This window comes from Porites lutea, chromosome 2, assembly GCF_958299795.1.
Source record: "Porites lutea chromosome 2, jaPorLute2.1, whole genome shotgun sequence".
NCBI lineage: Eukaryota > Metazoa > Cnidaria > Anthozoa > Scleractinia > Poritidae > Porites > Porites lutea.
In genome coordinates, this window is record NC_133202.1 from 28,730,115 (window position 1) to 28,752,077 (window position 21,963).

General features: G+C 39.5%; 2 protein-coding genes across 4 annotated transcripts in view; one reads left to right on the top strand and one right to left on the bottom strand.

Annotated features, from left to right (window-relative positions):
• Positions 1 to 719: 719 nt before the first annotated feature.
• Positions 720 to 12,417, bottom strand: LOC140925993 (beta-1,4-N-acetylgalactosaminyltransferase 3-like). The gene is made up of 5 exons (XM_073375809.1): positions 11,524 to 12,417; positions 10,340 to 10,533; positions 9,809 to 10,074; positions 8,614 to 8,873; positions 720 to 1,099 (listed from the first exon to the last, which is right to left on the bottom strand). The coding sequence occupies exons 1-5, from the start codon at positions 12,415 to 12,417 to the stop codon at positions 794 to 796; spliced, it is 1,920 nt and encodes a 639-aa protein (XP_073231910.1). The 3' UTR covers positions 720 to 793.
• Positions 12,418 to 16,578: 4,161 nt separating this feature from the next.
• Positions 16,579 to 21,963, top strand: part of LOC140928212 (kinesin-like protein KIF15) — a 70,294-nt gene continuing 64,909 nt past the window's right edge. For 2 of the 3 annotated variants that reach the window (XM_073377926.1, XM_073377931.1), the window contains exon 1: positions 16,579 to 16,726. The gene's annotated coding sequence lies outside the window, so the exon portion shown is untranslated. Of the gene's footprint in view, positions 16,727 to 21,738; positions 21,889 to 21,963 lie in introns of those variants that run through there. The other variant, XM_073377928.1, reaches the window with a different exon arrangement.

A 21,963-nucleotide genomic window follows, 5' to 3' on the forward strand; every position in this document is an offset into this window, starting at 1 on the left:
AATCCATATTTAGGTGCCGGAAAACTATTAATTCACCGAAAAATTGTTATTGTGAGAAAACAACTTTGCAAAGAATGATCTCACGCCATAGCCCGCACAGCTCGCGGAGATGACAACAACAACAACAACAACAACACTCACCTCTTTTCCTTACTATCGGTTAACAGATTCAAACGTTTCCTCTTAAATTTCCATATGAAACACATGTTAAACGCTTTATCGTGTACTGCCGAGTTTTGGATGCACTCAGGAGACTCAGGATTGGTAAGCTCAGAACAACTCGAGGAATTACGAATAATTTATTGACGTCATCAGGGTGCTCAGCAGGAATATGAAGCACGCTGGCGCTATTGAATTTGATTCGGGAAATTTTCTAGCTATGTTATAAATTATAATGAGCCATAACTTTAAGGCTGTTAAAAGACAGACCCAGCACAATTTATAGCAAGTTCTTTTATGTTGTCGTTTAGTTTCCTAGTAAATCTTCACAGAATATCATACCAGATAATATGATGACATCGACGCTTATCATTTTTAATGAATCGCAAAGTGGAAAGGGAATTCTCGAGTTAAAGTTCTGCTTAAATTGTTGAAAAGCCAGTTTCAAAGTTTTCCATCATACTTACATCATTGCGCTCAATAATCCTTCATCTAGAGCTTAATTATGCCTCAGAAGAGAACAACCGTTGTAAGAAAAAGTTGCGTTAGAAAGTACCAGTGCGTGAAAATTACTTAAGCGTACGTCTCTTCCGAAGTGGTAGACTTTTCAGCTCGCAGTCCTCAAAAATTAAAGTCAAGCGCCAACTCTTTGATTACTCCCTTCAAATGAGGGATGAAAAAAGTGATAAAAATCCGGGATCTTGAGTCTTTCAACCTCCAATCCAGACATCAGAATTCGGTCCAGTAGTTCCCAGTCTTCCCCTCCCCATTTTGTAAATTCTCGAACGTTCATTCCTCCTACGCGGTCGAAATCAGACTTGTATATGGCTAATAAGCCGAACCCGAGGGTTTCCCAGTAACCAAATGGTAGGTCTGGGTAATATCCACACTTGAGCCTTTTTACTACCGGAGCAAACGCCATCTTTCCCTCGATACAGTGCTGGTGAGTGTACAAAACATGATTTAACGGTTAGTGGCACATAGTTCACAGGCAGTTAGTGTTCCAAACCTGCCCTGTAGGAGCTGAACTTTTTTCTCACGTAAAAACTTTCTTTTGTTACAATTAATTTGCGTACTTGCCTGACCACCAAAATTTTGCATAAGCATTGTTTTCAGTTTCTCTTGGGGCCACTTTAATTCCTAAGAGAAACTGAAAACAATGCTTATGAAAAATTTTGAGTGATTAACAAAGAGTAATAAGGTATGTTATGGCATTTTCTGTAGTGGTCAATTAGATTAAGGGCCTGTTTACATGGAGGTGGGGGACCCCAGGTTGGTGAGGTAGCCCGCTTAGGTTTTAATTTTATAACGTTACATAACCCGTAATTGGTGATCTGGGCTCTGCTAATGAGCGTTCCTTACTCCAAAAAGGTCTGAATGGGGGTAGTTCGATAACGCTAAACACTTTTTTGGTTTTGTAACATAAAACAGGTAAAGTTTAGGCATTTTAATAATAGCAGTAAAAAAACTGACGGTAACAGTAAAACGGCTCAAAGAAGACCAGAATTATTTTGTTCAGTATATCAAAGAGTTTTTGGCCATTCTCCGACGATTCTGGATTATTTCAGAAGATTCCCGAAGACTACCGAACTGATTCCCAAAAACGGACGAAGATTTCCGTAGATGTCCGAAGACTACCGAAAATTTTCGACTTTATTTTGGTCGTCAATTTCACATGTGCACAGTTATGTTTTTATAGTGTCTAAATACTATTCTTTCACAAAAAAAAACCTCTAAACGTTTGAAAGTACTTTCTCCCGAAACAGTAAACATTGAAACACTTCAAGTTATGGCTAAATATTTAACAATTATTCCTCGAGCCCGAGTTGGCTCTGAGTCAATAGCCGGCCGAATGGGCTATTGACTCAGAGGCCACGAGGGCGAGAGGAGTAATATTGTTTTAGCAAAATCCAACTAGTTGGTCAAAATAATCGAGAATAAAAAAATTTAGCTAGTTAAAGTTAGACTTTAATCCTTTTTTGTCGTCAAAAAGCCGGCGCTTTTCGCTACTAGTGGGCTGTAACATATAGTCTAGTAGTAGCTCAACCAATCAGAACGCAGCATTGATAATAGACCACTAGCTGGATTTTACTAATAAGTAATAGTCATATAACAAGTACCTACCTGGGGAACAGATATAAGAGAATCGTTGTAATTAAATTATTCCCTTGTATGCAAAAAAATAATAATAAGCGTAACAATAATACAAAGAAAAAAGGGTTTAAAAAGGATGCACTAAATTTCATAGCCGCCAATAAGCGATGAGCATATCTCAATAAACTTTCGCTTCGGCTCCTCGTATCTCGCGATTAGTTAAGTAGAGCGCGCGCGTAAAATGACGCACGTTCGATCTCCAAATGACGAAACAATCGACATAGAATAGCGTCACAAGCGAAGAATTGAAGAAATTTCTTAAGAGATTTGCAAACAGAAAAATTCAAAGATGGATAGTGTTAAGTGTTTCTTTTACAATGTGTTTTTAATAGTCGCTTTGTTTTTTCCCCGCATTTTTGTGGTGGTAATGAAAGTATTGGAATGGACGGCAAACAGGATCTGTGCTTGCGGTCGGTGGGTATTTGTGTTTTTGAAAACTAACACTGCGACCAAGCAGGGGACAAAGAAGACAATTAACGTTACCATCCAAGGCAATGACACCGAGACCGTTACGTCTAAAAGCCCTGAAAGTTGTCGAGTCAAGACAACAAGCCTGTTGAAGAACAAAAAACCTTTCAAAGAAAAGGAGATTTCAAAGAAAGCGGTGACAAACAGCGTGAGATTTCCAGATCCTTTTATCAGCAATAATCAGACGAGAAGTGATGAAGAACGTGTTACAAGGAATCATGCTTCACGAAGGACAGGCCAAGTGGCCACAGGTATCACCAACTCTTTACGGACACTGTATTTTGATTTTCAGAACAAGGATGAAAATAACTACAAACTGGAAAAAAGAAATGAGAGAATCAAGGATGGTGTAAAGTTAAGGCCCAATCAATATGGAGGGCATATTGAAAGGAAAGTCGTTGTTCCTAAAACTGTTTTGAGTTCGATCGGCAATTACCGGGGACTGGACTATTATGATCAGAACAAGAATACCAGTTGCGACCTGACTGATCATTATAAACAGCTTAATCAAATTCAGATGACAAAGCCACAGGGTAACCACTCCCCAACTTCGATCTTGAAAACACGTTCTGTGCGGCTGTGGTCTGTCGATTTAAATGCGGAAACGAAAAACCCTGCAATTCACCAACGGCAAGACTGTTGCAATAGTAACGAGACTGGCGAGTATCCACCTGAGACAGGTACAAAGATATTGAACACTAACACGGTGCAGCAAGAAAACTGCGAGAATAGCACGGGAAAAAACAAAGTACTTTTTAACAGCATCTTGATGGCTGCGTCTACAACAATGACGAATTTTGTCCACGACGCGACGAAGTCAGTTTGTATTTACTCTTCATGGCAAATAGAGAGGAATCAGAAAATTAGAAAAATTTCTCTTATTTTGATGGATATGGCCAATGCAGTGGTTGATATTGTGCGGAATGGATATTTCAGGTTCGTTAATGCTCAGCTGAGAAACATAGAGAACAGTCCTAAAATGTTAGCTCGTAACTCAACGATTGTGGCAAGCGCAACAAGAAGCGCGATCTTAGACACTATCCGAGTTCAGGCAACTTTAACACACAGCATACAAAGTCACGGAAAAGTTACCACGGAAGTTATGACTAGAGTGCTGTGTAAGACAGGCCGTGCAATATGTAGTCCTTTCACAAGTGGAGTTAGAGTATTGAGATCTGCAGTCGCAACATCTACCTCACACATACGTGAAGTAGTCTCGCAGCTTATCACAAACAAATCTGCTAAGCAAGGAAATACTTCCCCCCAAATGACCCGCGCCTCGTCGATTATCAGGAAAGTCCAGCAAGACAACAAGTCTACTGATGATAATGTTGCGCATCAACTAGAATCAGCAACAGCCCTGAAAGATGACCAGAAGTGTGTTGGGAATCTTTCAACCGTCAGAGCAGGTGGTATATCAAGCACATCAAAGCATGTTCGTTATTCCGAATACTCGAACAAGAAAAAGAATCCAATAATCAAACCCGGATCACAACGCAACAGTAAAGACCTTCATTCACACACCAACGAGTCCTTGCAACGCAACAACAATAAGCAAAACTCGCGGTCCGCTCTAAAGACGGTCCAGATGAGCACTTCTTCAAGTACTGGTCAGCAACTCTACCTGTCAGAACTTAAAAGGAAGCATTCGAAAAAATCATCGAAAGGCAAATTAAAGGACTCTGAACCATTACTATCAATGCTACCCTCCAGTGGTGATGAATCTTCTAAAGTTGCTGTGCACAGAACGAAGAAACAGAGGGAAGTTATATCAGCCACCTGCACAGATACACCAAGCTCAGCATTATCAGCTACTTGCACAGATAAACCAGTCCCAGTTATATTAGCCACCTGCACAGATGCACCAACCTCCGGCGTTATATCATCTGCCTGTGCAGACACACCAGCCTTAACTCCAACAGTTACCTGTGAGCCAAAAGAGAGACCTAACACAGTCGCTAATAGTAAAGACATTAGGACTACACTTTCTTCAGTGAATGTTAATGCAGAATTCGAGGTTATCAGGGCCTGTAACAGCGTCAACAGGCATTCGGTTGAAATACAGAACGCGGAAGATCTTCCATTTTCTCGAGGAAATCGCCCACACATCGAGAAGGAAAGAACTTCCGTTGACGGGCAAACGCCTGCTTCATTCATCTCTCAATTCAAGTTAAACACGGCCGTCCCAAACACAACTACAGGAATCAAGGAGCCGTATCCTTTGGAGTTGAGGAACACTAAGTTTTCTACTCTGTCAAGCGCAGGCGAGAAAATTATTGGAAGTGATACAGGTAGCAGTTTTAAGAATGTCCAGACCAGACTGCAGCCCATCTTGAGTACATCTCATTTAGTCCAGGGAGGTACTGTAACGCAGCCAGAGCCGATGGAGGTTGGCGAGATTGTTGAGAAACCATTTAGAATTCCAAAGCCAGAGGCAATGGAAGTTAGCTATGGACCATGTCCAGTGACAGAGGATTCCAGTTTTGTACAAGTCCAAAGCACAAATTCGGCTGAAAAGCAAGAAATAGAACAAATGGAAACAGAACAGGAACATTCCTCAGTTTGGAGCTTTTTTCGTTTACCCCTGCTGTCATTTCCTGCATCACCATTCACAATCCCATCAGCCGTAGAAGAAATGGAACTAGATGAACAGTTAGTACATGTCACAGAGCTAGAGAAAATGGAAGTAAGCGAAGAAGTCTTTCCAATGACAACGCCGTTTTGTCAGCATGAAAAGGCTAAATGGTCAGCTCTGGCGAGTGGAATGGAAAGATCTGTAACCTGTCCGTTACCACAGCAAGTGACGTTAGGATTCAGGCCATTCGTAAGTCCCTATGGGGAGACAGCGGATACTAAGAGACCATTGGCTTCTAGAATGGGAGTTTTGGGGGAAACTGCTTTTCCGTTGAAGACGTCGTCTGCTGAACAGAGGATAATGCAACCAAGTACTCCACAACAAGTACTATACGCAGCTACGCCTTCAGTAATGCAACCAGTGATGCAACGTCTGAATGCACAAACTGCTATGCAACCAGCTAATCCAGCAGCGATGCAGTCAAAAGTACAAGCAGTCACACAACCAGTCGTGATGTCAACGACACAGTCATTAACGCAAGAAATGATTCAACCAGTTATACAGTCCTATATGGTTCCAGTCGTGCAGACAGTGAGTCAAACAGAAGTGCAACCCAAATCGCAGCAAGTGGCACAGTTGGCAAAGCAATTGTCTCCAGAGCTAAATACGCACAGATTGTTAAGGCCAATCATCGAAACTGAGACGTTACCTAAAAGCGAGCAATCCCCAATATATTCTTCAGAGGAAACACAGCTTGATAAAGATACATCAGAACAACAACTTGCTGACCGAGAACTTACGTCGACACCAGAGGAACTGCTAGCAAACTTGTTGGAGATAAACGAACCAGAGACCAATTCAAGATTGAGAAGAGACCAACTGTCTATAGATGAACAACTTCAACTTGTACCGTTAGGTCATGCTGATTATTTAGACTCTGTTTCCGATTCAGAATCAGAAGTTGAGTCTGATGATGAATTTGAGCTGGATTTGGAGACGATTGAAAAGTTTTCATACTTGGAAAGTTCACCAGATCACGCTCGCCTTATTACTAAAATAATGAACGAAAAGGAGTCTACACAATGGCACAGTGTTTCAGATTTACATTCGAATGGTAACAATCTTGCGGATAAACATGGGCTGAGTGAGATGCTGGATTTAAACGTCATCGAGAGGTACTCGGAATTAGAAGATGAAATAGAACGTTCCCCAGAATATGCTGATCATTTAGCGAAACTACTGGCAGAAAAGGAATCTTTTTCTGAGCTTTGTGACATGTGACTGATAGAGTTCATAATTATGTAATTTTCGGTAATTTCAATCAGTCGTACAAGTGAAGTTGTTTTACGTACGAGTGTTATTCCTCTCTATTGTATATAACCAATATAATAGAGTTTTTTTAATTTGTTGTTAAGCAAAAAAGACGTGGAAGTGTCAATTAATTTAGCCTAGCGTAATGACAAAGAGACTCAGAAGTCTTTCATTGAGCATCGGGATCTCTGGAGATGATCCTTTGCTGATATATCAGTTAAGGATCGTTTCGAGAGCCCGACGAGATGAGACATGTATTATATTTTAAAAATTTTGTTGTAAAAATAAACATTAATTTATGTTTAATTATTTGAAATTTTAGTTTATCCTCCCTCCTCTTGAGCTTAAAATAACTTTTTTCGCTCCCCCTTTCCCCAGCACTGAACAAAACTATAGAACTGGAGTACAATAGTTTATTCCTATTTTTATTAGGACCAGTAATTAAAGCCACATACAATTTCAACCTTTAAATTGTGACCAACAACAATATTCCCCTGACAATTCCAATGAATTATCAAGAGGAAAGATCATGAAAATTAAAAAACTGATCTTTAAGGAAAAAGGCTTTGATCTTTTATCAATTGAAATTCTCTCAACTATTCTCTGAGGAGATGTAAGGAGGTTAGAATGAAGAATGTGTCTGTGAATATTAGGGCTTTTAAGTCTAAAGGGGGTAAAGGATTCGGAGTATTGCATTTTTCTCATCTATTCACAAATCTTATAAACAATCTGCCATTTATTCAAACTACACTGCATGGTAGGGACATCGCTGATCATCAAGATACCCCCTTCCCCCCGCTGAAGCTTGGTAAGTAGTTAAGTACGTTAGACATGTCTAATATGTAGATTTAGCCAGGGCTTAAAGCGAAGCTCTCGACAATATTAATGGTTTGCTCAAACAAAATATAAAATCGTGTAATGCTAAGCTGCGAAGGCAACGAGAACAGTTAACAAAAAAGCCATTTTGCACGTGTAGCACATAAGTTTTTGTACATTTGTTTGCCGTTGTTTTGCACGACTACAACGTGAAACTTCCAGAAACTTCTTAGTTACACACTATATGGAGGAAATGTCTTACGTGTTCTTGTTCACTTTTTTTTCACTGCCGCTCATTTTCGTGCACCTTGTTGGCCGCTAGCATTTGTCATTTTCCACCGCCGCTATTCACTCTAGCTCTGCTCTCTATCTCTAGCTCTAGCTCTCGCTCTTTTTCTCGTTGAGCTTTACTGGCCTGTCGCCTACTTTCTCCTTTTGTGTCTTTCTCTTTCTCCATATTCCAAATTTGTGGACATGACAATTAATCTAACCTTAATACTTTAGACAACACGGATACAAAAAACAATTTCCGCTTTCCGTTTTCGTCTTTATTGACATGATAGGTGGGGTTGACCCACCACATGTTCCCTCACCTATCTGGGGTCCCCCACCCTAAACAGGCCCTTATGTTAATTCCCAGTGGAGGAAAGTTTCACTGGTTTTTGTCAACCAATATGCATGGCCACCGTGACGTTAGATGCAAACAAGAAATAGGTTCATATCTGTCAAGCTCGCAGATCCCCAGCTAACGAATAAGTCAATCGTTTTGTCGAAACTCCCCTACCTCGTCCCCAGTCGCCGGCGATAACTTTTTGTGGGATATTTGAGTTAATTATTAAGCAAAGCGGGGACGAAGGAAGTGAGTCCCTTTTCTCTTCTTTTCCTTCCCATAACTCCCCGCTCGAGCTCTACGCTCGTTCCCATCATCCCCCTCTCGCGCTTCTCGCGTGTTCCTCACTGAGTGTTGGGTAGTCTGTGGAGTAAACAGGAAACTCCCGACTCTTACCGATCACCATCACTGTCTCAATTAGGAGAGGCGTGCGGTGGCTTTAAGAGAGAACATCCTTAATTTTAAGTTTACCTATTTAGGTAAACGTTTTACATATTGTTTCCAGTTAAATCCCTCTTACCTTGCGAATGGTAGGTATCAAATTAGAAGGGATCTTCAGATGAAGGTCACACAGAAAGAGTACGCTATGTGGGTCCTTCACTGCCTCAGCCCCTAGTTGCAGGGCCACTGCTCTCTTAAAGCCCTCTTCTCTGGGGATGCGCACCACAGTAAACTGCCGAAGGGAGCTCTTGTTCAGTACTGCTTCTATGTTGATGTCAGTGCTTTCGTAGTCAATTATGATCACTCGAACGTTCAAGTCCTTGGTTTGACGAGTTATTTCTGTGAAAAAAAAAAAGAAACAATTTCATGTACCAGGCATAATTGTAACATATGCGTCTCAGTGAATGAAACTTTAAAGTTCTCTTTTTCTTGACGGATTTTTTGTATTGAGATAAGGCTGTACCTATTGTGTCTTAGGCGTGACTGTGATACTAAAAATCGAAAAAGCGGCAGTTCATTTTCCTTGAAAATGCAATTAAGTTTTCGTCAGGAACTTATACTCCAGGTAGTCCTGCGTTTTCAGAGGTATATGCTGAAATGATTTTCCCGCGAAATTATAATTTACTCTTCCATTCGAGTCATACATTTTCTTACTGTTAGAGACAAAAAAACTGTAAAAATGCCGTGATCTAGTATAGGCGTGAAAGTGAGGTCTCTATCAAATACTTGTTTTTTAGCGATAGGCTCGTTAAAACGCGTGTTGACAAATAGTTGAATATTTAATATTTGTCCCTCTTGGTGAATGACTGAGAGATTAGAGTTTTGGAAATGTGACAAAGGTGAAACTAATAAGCTGCTTTATGGCTGTGATTCTATGAACAGTGACACAGTCACAGTTAACATCTCGGGGATGACAATAAATGCAAAATCCTTAATGTATTTTGCATCGTTAAATATGCAAAGTTGTCTGCTCTTAGTAACTCAGCGCACATGATGGCCTACATGTGCTAAGTTTGCAGCAATGGCCAAACCTCATCCCCAGGGCATTTCCCCCTTCCATTTTTAACGACGGGACGAGGTTGTCAATGGCCTAGGTGGGGGCTAGGGTAAACGGTTGTCATTAGCTCCCATCGACCGTAGCCCCTTCGGACACCTTATTAAATTTACACGACGTGGTTAACAACCTTGGAGGTCTACTCAGCAAATAAAATTAAACAGAGGAAAAAATAAAGCAAAACTTCCTGAACAGCCTAGAATAGCTGGTGTATGAATACCTGCAATATTCTTAATAAAGTACAGCGCCCAGCGACCTCCGTTCTTTACAGGTACTACGATGTTGACCGTGACTTGTTTTTTCCAGTAGAATCCTTCTGGATAGTACAACTTTTTATCCTTTGAAGATCTAAACACGTGCTCTGACAACAAAATGTTCCGCCCCCCGGTTCGGCTATCAGTAAGCAGTAGCTCCAGGAGGAACCTATCCCCTTTCCGAGGGTCGGGTACATGCTCCACAGAAACGATTTCCTGGAGTTTAAACCGTCTAAAGAAAAAGATACACAACAAAACAGGTCAAGATACAAGCTAAATCAGATTTAAGAGAAACTATAAATTTGCGCTGGATTGTTTGTGAACCTCTGTATGAAATAGGGGTAGAATAGAAGTTAAACCGCTCAAGCCCCTTCCCAGAGGTTAAGTAGAGTTCGAGCCACGCCTGTGCTGGTTTCCGTTCGATCGGGGCTCAATTGTGAAGAGCACCTCCCTTTTCCGTGTTAGTCCCCTAGGGATATTTACATTATATTTCATACCGAGGAAATTTCTCCTCCAAAGCTCCCATGTAAATAAGAACAACTTCCTTGGCTAAATTTGGGTCCGTTCTGGCATTGCCGATGGCGTTCTCCCACCACCAAATGTCCTCGTTTTCAAGTAATGGCAGAGTGTTGTTGGTGCTGTCCGCGGGATACACAGCAGCAAAATGTGTGTTGCTTTTATTTCGAGCACCCTGCAACCGTAAAATAACAATTCAATCTTTGGTGGAACGAACACAAAGTAAGTGTCACTGTTTTTAACGGGACTTTTCATCGCCATTACTGATCAATATAACATAGCCTCCCAAGCAGACGTTCTTAGGGGTTCCTTACGCGTTCCTGCCCCAATAACGTCTGCTGGGGCAGGAACGCGTGACGAACCCCTAAGAACGTCCGCGTGGGAGGCTAATATAACAGAGCTGTAAATAACTGTTGGTCATCGAATAATGTCTGACTATATTTACCGACGTTCGATTTTGCCACAAAATTAAATAAACCATAACTGTGGTGGTAAATGATATGATGTCCAGACAAAATTAATACCAAAGACTATCAAATTCGTGGCTGAATAAAATCTACCTTGAGCGCAAGTGAAATAAGATTTTTGTGTGAAATGACAGTCAGGCATTGATTAACCAGCCATCTTGCGAATCATATCACTATTATGCACAATTTTAGTTAAAGACGCGTAATTGAGTCTGTGATTGAGTTCGACTAAATTTTTGTTTTGTTCAACCATTACGGTGACTCAGGCTTAGCCGAACATTCGCCCTTTCAAGGAAGAATTTTTCTGCAGCAGTCTCTCCTAAGGTTCACAATCGCCATTATCACTGTTATAATCGACCATAGTCATCTCTCATCATCATAAATAACTATCATTATCATTACCACCTCTACTTTCCCTATTGTCGTTGATATAACCATCATATATGAGTATGGAAAGGCCGCTGGGGAGGATGGGGGGAGGGGGTCCTGATCCTACATTCCTGCTCCTCTCTCTGCACGAGAATCCCGCATCCTGAACGTCTTTCTTCCTAAAAATCATTTTCTTTCCCAGACACACGCTTCCCGGGTTGTGATCAAATCCCGTTTCCCGTCAACGTTTTCCCGAATCAAGCACTGAATTTTGGTCCAACCCCGGATCCCAGTAATAAGACACTCCCAGACTCTGTCATATCACTAACCTGAAATCGAATCAGCTTGTGTTTCACTAAATAACTTGGTTCATAATGGCAGCTGGTCAACACGTCCTTAATCTGCTCAGAATCAACAAACGGAGGGTGCATGACATGTGATCGTTGCAACTGTTCTTGGTAATCGCTTATCTGTACAGTATTATCAGTCACGTGACTGTCATTAACCACAGCCCAAAGAAATAAGCTTGATATTACATTAAATTTTACTTCTCTGCCGAATAAACGCCAAGCAACGTCCAGATGAGCTCTGCCCACATTGTGTTTATGTAGTATGCTAATAAGATATCTATTGTTTTTCGTTAAGAAACATGCACTTGAAATTTGAGACGGAGTATTTGAAAAGTTTCCCGGTTGGCTTCTACCCAGATGATTGTCCGAAGTGACAAAAGCAATTTTCCGAAGGTTCTCCGATGTCTCGTCGGAGCTCAGCCATAGTTCGGAATTTCCACTCGACGAAATAGCAAACTGATACTTGCCTGTCACGTTAGGTGAGATAAGTCCAAATATCTGCTCACCAAAATTGTTGTGTTCATCACTGCGTTGAGCGGATGACATTGATAAAGTCCTACGTTTTGAAGGAGCCTGTGGAAATAATATGAACTCACGTAAACTCTCAACGCGATAGCCACACACATGCTCCCATATATGGTGGTTTAAAAATCCGGGCAGCGAATGAGGGACATCCTTTATTTCGTTTTCAAGCTTTTGTTCATGAAGTAGAGTGACTTTGTCGCCAAGATCATTCGGCGAAATGCGCCGCGTAATCGATGATTTTGAAGCTTGAACCGTACCCTCCGAACTCGCCTCGTAACTCTTGACTTCCTTAATATACTGAAATACATCATTTGAAATCCCTTTAGTGGTATACTTTCCATCTTCCATGTAGACGATAGTTGTTCTTGACTGTATGCCCAAATATATACAAACAGTAAAAGCGAGTACGAAGATTATCAAAAGCAGAATCTGAATCCTATTTCGCTTCGCTTGATTGTAACACACGCGCATAGTTTTCATACTTAAATTACACTTCTTTGCGAAAGTCGAAAACAACCATCTAGTCCACGGCAATGACGAATGATTGTTGTTTTTTTTTTATCGTGTTGTAATCAGTAACTAAATTGTCTTTGGGTAATAAATTCGTTCCATTTGAGAAAATTGTATGGATTCTTCTGAGATGGAGGCTCGGCTCTAAGCAACCAAATATATCAATCATACGTAGAAAATCTATTATCAATCAGCCAAGAAATCAATAGATAAAACCGGTCTATAGAAAGCAGGAAAGCATGATTTACTAGCATTTAATTACAGTGGATCACCACTCTGCCGACACCGGTTAACATTTTAGAATTTTTTGTGTGCGCTTTCTGAGTCATAAACTCTCACTATCGTCAACCCCACTTTACGGTCACTATAAGGTTACCTACGCACTGTCTATTTCTTTGTCACAATTATGAGGTAATTGAAGACATTGTACACTGTCAAGTAATGACAGATTTTTAGGGGTTATTGGGATTTTACTGCCAAAAAAACAGTAGCAGAGTAGCATGACATGACTGATTTTGATCTGTCCATCGATCTTTCTTAACTGATAACATGATTTAGTCTGAGACTTTGATAACTGATTGATCGTGAACTTTTTCAGGTTGAACTTATTACAGTTACAGCTGAGAAATGAAATAAAGTTTTCTCGTTAAAAAAATGTCAGCTAAGTCTTTATATCCATAAATTAGTTGTCCGTGACTTTTTTTCATACAGTTCACTTACATCATACTGTATTACCGAAACCCGGATAACAAGGACACCAAGGAATGTCCCCTTGGTGTCTTTATTAACCGGGCTCGACTCTAAAGCCCCGTGCAAACGCATGCAACAGTGTTGGGGAACAACTCTTAATATTGTTGGATGTTACATGTTACGTCCGTTTTCACACTCTGTTGCATGTTTAATTGCGCAAAGTTTGAAACCGGTCAGACGTTAATCTTTTTGCAAACGGACGCAACAACTCCCAACATTGCGGGCCAACAATGTTGGGAGTTATTGCGTCCGTTTGCACGTAGTTTAATAGTTAATCAGTCGGTCAATCAATCTATCTATCTGTAAGTGAACCAGACAATACATCAGTCACTAATCAGAGAGACAGTCAACCAATAATCAATCACTTATTCATTCAATCAATTTTTCAGTAAGTCAGCCAGTCAAATCAATTGGTTCATCAGTAGACCTGCCTCTTATTGGTCATCAATCCCGGACAAAAGTAGTTAAGAAGATTGTACAACTAAACAGTAGTCCATTTAAATCCTCCAAAAAAAGAGTATTTTCTTTTGCTAAATATCACGGCCCGTCCCTCCGATTCAATGTTGGGATATACACAATGTAACAGAACAATTAGAGGTACAGACATTTATCTTTTGCTTAACATTGGAGCAGGTGCATGGGGAGAAAGAAAAAAAAAGGATAGAAAGTAGCAGCCTTAATTCCCAACACTTTTGGCGATGACTGTAAGAACCCCACAACCTACCGATTATGATTAACAAACCCTGCAGTTATTAAACAAATAAACGAAATTAAAGCCATAACCTCACCGCCATCATTTCTTCAGCTTTTTTCGTAAAGCTTTTAATATATATACAGATTAAATATATAACAAGGCAAAATAAATGCAACATATTAAATATTTCAGTCGTTCTTAATATGCCTCAATAAGGCCGTTGGAGTATTTGGTAGTGAATAACTGTGTTGGAAATTCTTGGATGATTTTTACACTGCTTTTCATGAAGAAAAATGGGAAGTTATGTTAAAAACTGTGGACAAAGGAAATTTACGATCGCAACAAACGTAAATACTTTGAGTCGCAGGTGCTTCGGAATCGAATGTACTTTCAAACGGAGGCGCAGATTCACATGTTATGCTAGCCAAACTGTAATGCTAACTTTTTCCTAACTCTTGGAAAATCGTAGCTTAAGGGGTTTAAGGCCTGGGTAGATAGTGTGTTCGGAGCATATGATTGATTGGCAATATCTCTCGCTAGAATACCTAGAAAGAGATGAATTTTTCCTATAAAAATTAATCTAGAAGTCTCCTTGTACCTTGACGTATAATTATGGTCACGTGACATGTCACCAGACCAAAAATTTAAACTGAAGGAAATTGGCGAATTGGTGGCGAGTTAGCTTTATTTGAATAAATAAATCGGCTTTTCTGATAGACGGTAAACATACCTTACTGTCTACTTTTAAAATGAAAAAATCAATTTACCTGAAGTTTTAAGTTAAAGTTTTAAAAAATTCAAATTTAAATTAAGGGAGTGTAAAATGATGATTTCCCTCATAATTCTTAATGAAGTGCAGCGGGCAGTTATTCAGAACTCGAATTGTTAGAGAAATCTTTAATGTTAGTGAGAAAAATTTTATTTATTGAATTCTTTTCTTAAACCCGCCACTAATTTGTCAATAGGCCAATTCACACTAGGGCTCTTAGGGCCTGTTTACATGGAGTAGGGGACCCCGGTGTAGTAGGGTTGGTTTCTTTTGTTTTCACGCTCTCGGGGACACAAAACAAAAGAAACCTACCCCACTCGACCGGGTTCCCCCTGTCCATGTAAACAGGGTCTTAAATGCTCTTGAAGTTCACTTGTTTGGTACTTTTAGTGTGAACTCCTTTCAGAGGGAGTCTGAATTACGTTTCAATAGAAGCACTCATCTGATTTATTTACACGTTTAAATCTCTTAAGCTTCGTAACATGTATCACAGAGGTAAAAATTAATGTAAGCTGAGTGTAATTACAAACATTCATAATTTGCAGTAGTTCTTTTTCTAGAGACACCATATTTTCCCTATTTTTTTGTCCAAAACGTCTTTTTGGATGGCGCGTGCTATCGCGTAAGGAAATAGGGCTAGGGTTTGTGTGGAACCGCCTAATTATTCGAGATTGTCAAGTGACTTATTAACACGATATTTATACTATGTTAGGGACAATGAATTCTTTTGTGTGCCAAATTTTGTTTCAGCCATATAAATATACGCCGAAGTATAGCCAGTCAATGATTTTCCGCAAGCAAACCCACTATACCACTTGAGAGGTCATCAAGTAAGTTTGTGACGAAGTAAACAACTAATTTAAGACCGACGGCTTCCCGGCTTCCAACACTCAAAATGTAAAATTTCAACTTTCTTTCATGCACTGTCCATTCACCCGGCTCCTTCCAACAAAAAGTCCACAACAATTTCCTTCCCCCCCTCCCCCCTCTTTAAAAGCAGATCATACTATCCCTCAATATAACAAGCGTGAAGTGTAACTTTTTCTCTTGTTGCAGGTGGTTACACTTTCAAAAGACCGCGCAAATCTCATGTTATGCTAATTAATCACGATGTTTTTATAAATTTTTAGAAAATCTTACGTTATTAAGGTTTTACATTGCCAGGAATGTTATTTGTTTTATAATAAATAAAATTGTTGGATGAAAAACCGATTGAAATAACTTGAACATATTTTAATTGAGCTGGTATCCCCCGGGGCATAAATATACACAGAATTGAGAAATTCTTTCGTTCTTAATTCTTTTGTAGACCTGGGGATCGCCATTCTTGCTTTCCGCGTGTTATTGTCTCCCCGGCAAATTCCTGCATTATTTTATTTCCAGAATCAATTGGTTACTTTATTGATAAAAACACAATAACACTGAGTTGAAAGTAAATGCTTTGAAATGTGTTCAAAGATAAAATAACGCCGTAACTCGAGGTCAAGGTTATGTATTATTCAACCGCATTGAGTTTTTTTAAAGCCCTAAATTTAAAACATAGTTTCACTTATGCGATGCAGAAGTGGATTGCCATTAGGCAGTGAATTATCTTGCCGATAGAGAGCCAAAAGACACCAAAATAAAAGATCTTGGCGATGATTTGTGAGATTAAGTTCCTTTGGCTCGTCCCAGGACTGCTTATGCACTATTCATGTCTGTCAACAGCAGGTGTGAAGACAATTAGCACGCCAACCAATCAAATCGCTTTGTCTTTATGATTCATATTCTCTATCGGGCCGGGCAGAAAGCGTATGTTATTGTTGTTTTTTCTGTATTCGCGCCATACTAAAATTTCAGTCTATTTAACGTCGAGAGAGTTCAGAGCAAATAAGGTGAAACGGGAAACTCGCTTAAAGACACGAATTTCAGCATATTGGTTCACTTAGATGCAGGTAAAGTAATTTTATATTTAATTTGACTTCAGGAAAAAGATAATCGATCGCTCGACTGTTCCGTTCTTACTTGCAACGTTATTCGTCAATGAAAATTAAAGGAAGGGGATTATCTGTTATTCGTAACAAAAAAACAGTTAAAAGCTTTCGAAAAAGCATTGATTGGAGACGTTCCATATGTTTTGATCGAAGTAATACGGATGGTCTCGCGATACTCGTTTTTCTTAATTCTCAAATCGTCGTTTTTTATTTACATATATCTCGGTTATGTCTTGTTATAATTTGGTAAAAACACGTGGTTAAGTTCTGTTTAATAGTATACTTTTTCCCACTACATTCTGGTATTGTTTTGATGAAACAAGAAAAAAAAAATACAACAAGGTGGTAGAGTTAACAAACCTTTCACTGTTCTACATAAATTTACGTGATGCTTAAATTTTTAGTGCTCATTTTGAAAAGCGTAAAAATTGTAGGTGTCAAATTTTATTCGTAAATAGTAAAATAGCATATATTAACGTCGCTATTGATTAAACAGCAATGATTGAACACGGTCGAAACAAAATGATATTTATTACGAGTATAGAGTACATTCTAAAAGCCTGTAAAATTCTAGAGCAGAAGTGTTCAAATCCAATAATGAACGTGATAGCAACTTATAAAATACTAGTACCATTCAACAGGTAAAGGGAGAATAATTAAATATGACTGGTTATATTACTATATTTTGGCGCGTGACTGGGTTAGGCAGCAAAAAGAGGCGAATTTGAGACCTACTTAAAATCGATCTAAAAATTTACGGGTGATAATGAGTTACTATTTGAGTCGCAAAATGGCGTTTTTAGAATACCCGAAAGAGTGCTTCATTTTGCTCGATTTGTGCCATTTTCGCACACAGTTTTCACTAGTGATGGCTCTTTTAGAGTTAAAAACAAATAAAATCGCCTACCGCTCGGGATTTTAGTTGAACAGGTTTACTTAACAGATTAAAACTGTCCCGCGTCTGTTGTCAGATTTTAAAAAGCGAGGATAATGTTACGCTTAATGTAGAATTGAATAAATACCTGTCAATGTATATGAGTCATAAAAGCGAGCTTTGCAGATATGACTCGGCAATTGAGCATGGCTTAAAATAGCTTACTTGATCAGGAATCACCCTGGAAACGAAAAGAGCTCGAAAAGTATCTTCTTTCATTTAGCCCACCTTGGAACAGAAAGGAGGGCATAGTAGGGGCTTTAGTTGATTTTTGTCCGTGTTACAAAACATTTTGCCTTCGTTAGATACACAATATTAAAGTTAATTTCATTTATTGTGCGCTGCGGTGCAAGCGCGGGTTAAATAGCACAGGGCGCCAACCAATCTCGTTCCCAGGGTGTCCATTTTTCTCTTCCCCTGAGCGATAGCCTGTGCCAAGCTCTCAAGTAGTATAGTGGGACTTATCAGTAAAACGAGCGAAGCGAAAATAAGACGCGCACGACTTGGGAAAGGGGGCAGTTACGCCCTGCCTCCCCCCATCCCCCGCGGGCGTTTTACGCATTTCTTATTACTGAACGACTTTCCTGACTATCCGGGAGCCTGGAACGCGCTGCCTGAGCGACGGACATGGAGGACGCTCATTGTCCAAATTTTAAATCGAGGAGGGCTGGGTACGAGTCCGTTTACTATGGGATAGACAACACGAGACCCACAATGTCAGAAAGAGCACACCGAGTTTTGCAAAATTCTCAATTTTAGTGCAAATCGGGCCATTATAGTATAAGAAACAGTTGTTTAAAAACTTGAAAATTTACTGAGAGATGTATGAATTACCGGACACACTCGCTGGACTTCTATATATTTCTTACAAAATGTTGGAGTTTTTGAAAGGCAGTATCTGAATCAAGCTTACTTCGGACCCGCATAGTATAAGACTGTCAGAACGTCTAACGACGAAAAATCGAAGAAATTACGAAATTACTCCCGACACTCAATTTAATATGAAATTTACTCTATATGGATTGCTTTCCTTTTGGTTGGGGGTGATGTAGTCTGAAATGTCGTAAAGTCTCCACCCCCTAAACCGTGGGGGACCACCACGTATGACATTTCAGACTAGGGCAGATGGGGAGGGGGGAAGCAATGTGTCAACTCCAAATGGAGTTCGACGCCTTATGAGTTTCACACTGTGCGTTATTGTGATAGTTTCGTGCATTAGAACGGAAATCCATTTGAACTGAAAGAATCGAGCTCAGGTTTAGCAAAAGAGTAACCTCCAGGGTCTATACCGAGAGGCTTAGCATTCAGTTTTTGATCCACAGTATTTCAGAGTTAAACACATACGGTTACGTCACTGATGGTGATGGTTATTTTTAGAGACGTCTCTATATCGATACGTCAAAACTGTAAATTTAAGTTAGTTAGCCGTCGTTTGCGAAACCGAGTGACCCGAGCTTCAACTGACAAATGTCGTGTTTTATCTTTTTTATATCCTCCGTACCTTCATATAACACTCGAAGTAAGAATTCCTTCCGTTTGCCCCAATGCAGGATAAATGAAAGGAAATTTTCACAGCTTTTTCAAGGGCCCAAAATGTTTCATTCCCTTAGCTCTCAAATTAGTATTGCTGTTTTCACTTCTAAAGTCACTTTTCTATGTATAAGCACACCTTACTTCTCTTAATACTTGTGTGTGGTTTTTCGCTTTTTTTCCCCTCGTATTCTTGCATTATTTCTTCCCACTTTTTCACGTTTTTGCACTTGCACGTTCAGCCTTTTTTAAAAAATCCTATTTTATCCTATTGTATGTTATTAGTTAAATTGTCTTGCCGATGTCAGCATTATATTCATTAATTAAGTTATATACTTTTAAAGGTGGTCTTATTCATAAGCTATATTGGCTTCCCTGGGATCCCTTGCCTCGTCTTTTGTTGAATTTTGTTTCCATATTTAATTTAAATGGCAAAATGATAATAATTAATTAGATTTATTTAGTGCATATTAAGAGATGAGCTGCGTCACCGATGACGAGTGTTCGATATTCTTTTGCCCTTCAGTCAACTGTTAAAAAACTGACATTAAATCATAAATGCTAAGCCATGGATGACATTTAATGGTCCATAGAATTAAAATGACTTAATTGTTATCTTTCCGTCGAAAAGAAATCACATGTAGGCATAGGACTGACGATAAAATGCTTTATATTTACCAATGATCCGTGGAAATTAAAGTTTAGGCATCATAAATCTGACTGAATTCATGGGGCTGTTACCATTGTTACCAGTTATAACTTTTCTCTGAAACATCTGAATACGTGAAAGAACATGAGAAGTTATCTTACATCTTCCCGAAGTCACATGTATACCTTTGTTTGACGTCATCAGCTGCGTTCATACAAGCATTTTCCTCTCGATTTAGCATCAACGGAATTATATATCGTTCAGAACACCATAAATTTTTATAACCCAACCTTTCAATTTTATAATAACAACCCGCATTCGTTTTTTTTTTCAAAATTTAAACGACTGTTTATTTACTTTGATTGGGTTTATATAGTCAAACATGTCTGGAATTTACACCCACTAAAAATTATAACGGCCGCTCCTTGATTCTCCTTGATTTCTTCCTCAGCCGTGAAGTTGACGAACATGTTTTAATATTGCAGCGCTAAACGTTTACCCACAGTAACATGTCTGGCGTAAAATCAAACAGATATATCCCATAAAAAAAAATTCTCTAGTTCATTCAGACGGGTCCGATCAGTTTAACAACCCCAGAAATCTGATATACAGATGAATCCAAGCCGGCTTGGTTAATCGAGGTTGCCTTAATAAATGGATGTATCACAGGACTTTAGCAAACCGGAATACAAATTTCAAAATGAATCTGCGCACAAGAAATCGTTTCGATTGCTGAACCCTTGAACCCGAATCTTCGGTTGAACGTGCCCATCTTTTGCCGGAGGTAATATTCAATTTTTTATACTAATTTTCAGTAACAGTATGATTCAAAATATTCTTAAACAGTGGGAAAACAGAAATATATTATAGTAGAGTTTTTTGGTATTTTACTGTAAAACTTTTAAACCCGGCGATGGATACCGTGCCCTCCCCAGGGGGGGGGAGGTACTCCCTTATAAGGGATTAATGGGGACGTGCGGCCAGCCATGGTATGTTTTTCGGGATTTTTGTCTTAAACAGGGTATCGATTTTATCATTTCTTGTCTTAATCAGGGTATCGATTTTATCAAGAGCCATAATTTCCATTATGGCTCTTGATTTTCTCAATTTTTGTCTTAAACAGGTTATCTTTTCTTTGACGGCGATAAACAGCCTGCGCGTATGTTCTACGAACTAAACTAAAGCAAAATTTTTATTTATTCCTGTCTGACACAGGGTATGGTTTCGGGATAAATGTCTTAAACGGGGTATCAAAAATTGTAATTCTGTCTTAAATAGGGTAGGAAAATCAGCGATTTTTGTCTTAAACAGGGTCAGGGTATGAGGGGCCGGGCCGCACCTCCCCACCCAAGGATATATCGAGTACCCCCCCCCCCCCCCCCCCCCAGATACCGTCCTCTGGATTTTCAGACTGTTTCAGTTTTACTGTAGTAACCCAGTAAACTTCCAAAATGCAACAAACTATATTTCATTTTCTAGGATACTGAAAAACATCGTGTGCCCGACGAAATTTTCTGCCAAACGTTTTCACGTCCGGTCTGATTGTCATTCCATGCGTATGGTACTTAATTCGTTTCACAGACTCAAAGTTAGAACTACCGGTGCATTCATTACACAGTAGTTCCATAATCGGTCAAGGATTCTGTAAAAAAAGAGGATTATTTTGATGTCTATAACACATCAACATGCCACGTTGTTTCACTGGAGGTGAAATTACATAAATTTTCAAAACTTAAAGATAACATCTCTGATGCGTCTTTAAGGGTCTAAAAACGACCAATGATACTACGCACACAAAGCCTTATGGGATACCTTGACCTTGTATGTGAAGTGAAAGTTTTCTCTACCCCAGTTACGTACATCAGTTCCGCAGCTGGCAACACCGGTGTTAATCAAAATCACTGATCAAATTTCACTACAAATACTGCAACTTTCTTCGTTTGATGAGAAAACGCCGGCGCGGGTGAATGGACTACGATCATTTACTCGTCGAAGATTCAGTCGCTTGCGGTAAGAATTTAAATCATCGTTCTGGTCATAGTCAGTAGTTCAGTCGTCACGGTTAAGTAAGTCTACCGGTTGCTC

Bases quoted from the DNA above. Each gene is read 5' to 3' on its own strand.
- LOC140925993 (XM_073375809.1), bottom strand. From the start codon at position 12,417: ATGGAAGATGGAAAGTATACCACTAAAGGGATTTCAAATGATGTATTT. The intron at 10,534-11,523 runs GTTAGTGATATG...TTACGGTTGCAG, and splicing joins ACAAGCTGATTCGATTTCAG to GGTGCTCGAAATAAAAGCAA. The intron at 10,075-10,339 runs GTATGAAATATA...CTTTTTCTTTAG, and splicing joins TTGGAGGAGAAATTTCCTCG to ACGGTTTAAACTCCAGGAAA.